This window comes from Frankliniella occidentalis, unplaced genomic scaffold (genome assembly GCF_000697945.3).
Source record: "Frankliniella occidentalis isolate FOCC.00 unplaced genomic scaffold, Focc_3.1 Scaffold153, whole genome shotgun sequence".
Lineage (NCBI taxonomy): Eukaryota > Metazoa > Arthropoda > Insecta > Thysanoptera > Thripidae > Frankliniella > Frankliniella occidentalis.
Window position 1 is genome coordinate 526,470 of NW_026267280.1, and position 2,972 is coordinate 529,441.

The 2,972-nt window shown below is 47.8% G+C and overlaps 1 protein-coding gene across 3 annotated transcripts in view; it reads left to right on the forward strand.

The window, feature by feature from the left end:
• Positions 1 to 1,123: 1,123 nt before the first annotated feature.
• LOC113216828 (uncharacterized) overlaps positions 1,124 to 2,972 on the forward strand; it is a 7,641-nt gene continuing 5,792 nt past the window's right edge. Inside the window, exons 1-5 of one of the 3 annotated variants that reach the window (XM_052271208.1) lie at positions 1,124 to 1,237; positions 1,309 to 2,041; positions 2,109 to 2,202; positions 2,341 to 2,570; positions 2,656 to 2,834. In XM_052271208.1, the coding sequence (XP_052127168.1) occupies positions 1,414 to 2,041; positions 2,109 to 2,202; positions 2,341 to 2,570; positions 2,656 to 2,834 (1,131 nt within the window). In that variant the 5' untranslated portion in view covers positions 1,124 to 1,237; positions 1,309 to 1,413. Of the gene's footprint in view, positions 1,238 to 1,291; positions 2,042 to 2,108; positions 2,203 to 2,340; positions 2,571 to 2,655; positions 2,835 to 2,972 lie in introns of those variants that run through there. The other 2 variants (XR_008011582.1, XM_052271207.1) reach the window with 2 other exon arrangements.

Sequence of the window (2,972 nt, forward strand, 5' to 3'; positions counted from 1 at the left end):
GCTCTTTTTCATCCCCCTTTCACTTTCGCACGCCAAGTGGGCAGCCGATGCATGAGAGTGGTGCTTTATGAAGAGGCAACGAAACGCCCCTGCTGCTGTACGTGGCAGAATATTTTGTCAGTTTTCTGGGCGGTGCGGCCACTCATGACGCGGAAGGTATCGTTCGTTCAAGAAGTGTCTTTTCTTTGGCCCTTCAAAATTAGAACTTCCGCCGACCAGCCGAAGTTCGGAAAACACCTTGAAACGGCGCTGCAGCGCTTATTCGGCCACCTGCTACCGCGGTCGGGGTGGAGGAGCGTAACTGCGGAATTTTAAAATCACCGTAAAAACAATGGAAATTTGGAAAAAAGTGCAGATCGTGGAATGAAATCCCTCCGTATATGATGAGACAAATCGTCCTCTGGGCCTTTTTATCCTCTCGCGTTATCAGAAACGCGATTTTGGACTTTCTGCTGCTACGCTCCGCCACCCCAACCGAGGCAGCAGGTGGCCGAATCAGTACTGCAGCGCAGTTCCTGGGCGTTTGACAAACTTCGGCTGGTCGGAGGAATTTCCAATTTTAAAGAGTCATAGAGAAGACACTTCTTGAACGAACGATACAATTCGCGTCATGATAAGTGGCCGCATCACCCAGAAAACTGGCAAAATACTTTGCCATGTACAGCACCAGGGCGCGTTTCGTTGCCTCTCCATAAAGCACTACTCTCATGGCCGATGCCTGCCGGCTGCATGACTCTGGGGGCTATCTGGCTATCTCGAGAAGAGGAAAAAAGAGGCCCTCTTCAATGTGACAAAATATTGCTCCACAATACTGTTGTAAAGAGATTACGAGAAAAGTTTCCATAGCGAATGTCGGACAACGACTCAAAATTGTAAATTTTTCAAGTCCTGCGTATCGACTTGAAATCCATTGACTAGCAAAGAAAGAGTGTGATGATGTGAATGTACAACATATTTTGTACATAATACAATATTTTGTACAAAATATATTGTCTTGTCATTTTAAATTGTAAATGTACAACACCCAACAACACCTTCCATCGAAACTTTTCCTGTTCCACACGACCAATGACAGGTGTCTTAAAGATACAGTACGACTAATCTGACTCACTGTTTATCTGGTGCACACTAATCTTCGAATTCGCGAAGACTGTAAGCTAACCTGCTAGTGTTTTGTCTGCCTGCATCGTGTCGAGAAGTCGCAGCATGCAAGCGGGAGACTGCCTGCGCTACTTCAGTAAGTTACCTCGTTGCTTCGCCCCCACATCCCCCCGGTGTGTAGGCAATGACTTGTGCTTGACCTGCCAGGCCGAGACGTGCACCGAGTGCGTGGGCTACATCAGAGCCAGAGTGGACATAGACGACTCTCATTTGGTCGCCTGGGCCTAGCTCCAAAGGGGGCACCAAGGGACCATGGGCGTTTCCAACACAACCAACAGTGAAGTCGACTTTGAGCCCACGACGGGCCAAGCTACTGAGACTGGGGGCGACGAGTGCATTGGGCACGGCTACGCTCTCTGCTTGTACTGGTGCTTGACTTGCTGGGCCACGGCACGGGTTGAGTGCACTTCCCAGAAACACGCTCTCATCTTGCGCTTGTGCTCGACTTGCCGGGCCATGGCGCGCGACCAGTGCATGGACGAGGGTCACGTTCTTAGGTTGCGCTGGTGCTCGACTTGCGAGGGTATGGCACGTGGCATGTGCATTGACCACGGCCACGCATTGGGCTTGCGCTGGTGCTCAAATTGCCGGGCCATAGCGAGCGACCAGTGCACAACCCAGCGCCACGATCTGGAGTTAAACTGGTGCTCGACTTGCCGGTTTATGGCCCGCAACGAGTGCAGAGTCCAGGATCACGCCCAAGAAAGATTGGACGTGGACGCACTAGGGTTTGCCAAATGGCTGCAGAGGAGGCAAAGCATGGTCATGCCTATAGGCAAGCGCAGTCCAGCGGAGAACGGGTCGAGCGTTTACCATGATCTGCCAGAAACGATCAACCGACTGCGTGGTTTGTCGCCTACTACAGATACTTTCATAACAGGTATGCACGTATATCAAATATAGAATTGAAATCCGGATGCGGACTGACTATTTAATGGTTTATAAAGGCCAAGCCCCATATGCAGAGCCTAGTGCAGAACACGTAGGCCGCGCGAGGCACAGCAGTGATACTACGGATGCGCTCCTTTTTGCTCAACCAACGTAAGTTGCATAAGGACACAAATGAATTGGAATACTGAAGCAGTATTAAGATATAGTACAATATATTCTGCATCTGCATCTGAAAGAAAACGCAGACAACAACCTCTCAGATTATGTCAAAGTGCTCTTGTGTTTTAGAGATACCGGGATTGGGAAATATTCTGAAGAGTACAATATGTCCCATCGTCGGCGTGGAATTGCAGTCGTTTTAAACCAAAAGAGGGTTAGAAAACATGCTACACGTTTTGGTACTGAGCTTGACGTGGACGAGCTTGTACAGACATTTCTTGGTCTAGGCTTTGACATTCATAGTATTTGTGTGCTCGAAGACCAACCATTGAAGAGTATTTTTGATATCCTAAAAATATGTACGTTTACAAGCCGGGCGCGGTTTCCGACTTCGAGCATATTTGACAACAAGTAATCGCAACCTTTTATTGCCTTTTCTTTTAGTAAGGGAACACGACTTTTCTCAAGACGACTGCCTCTGCATTACTATCCTCAGCCATGGTAACAACAGCGGAGTTTTGTTGGCGAATGACTATTCATACAATTTCAAGTCGATGTGGAAGCAATTTACTGCGGATCGTTGTCCATCACTGGCGGGAAAACCAAAACTATTTTTTGTTCAAGTAAGTGCTTACTGTGCACAATGTTAATTTACAAGTGAAATTGTAAATTGACAGGGGAAATCATAAATTAACAAAATCAGTTGACGCTGTACGATCTGAAATATCGTCGTCAAAGGTAGAGCAAAGGTATTTGGATTC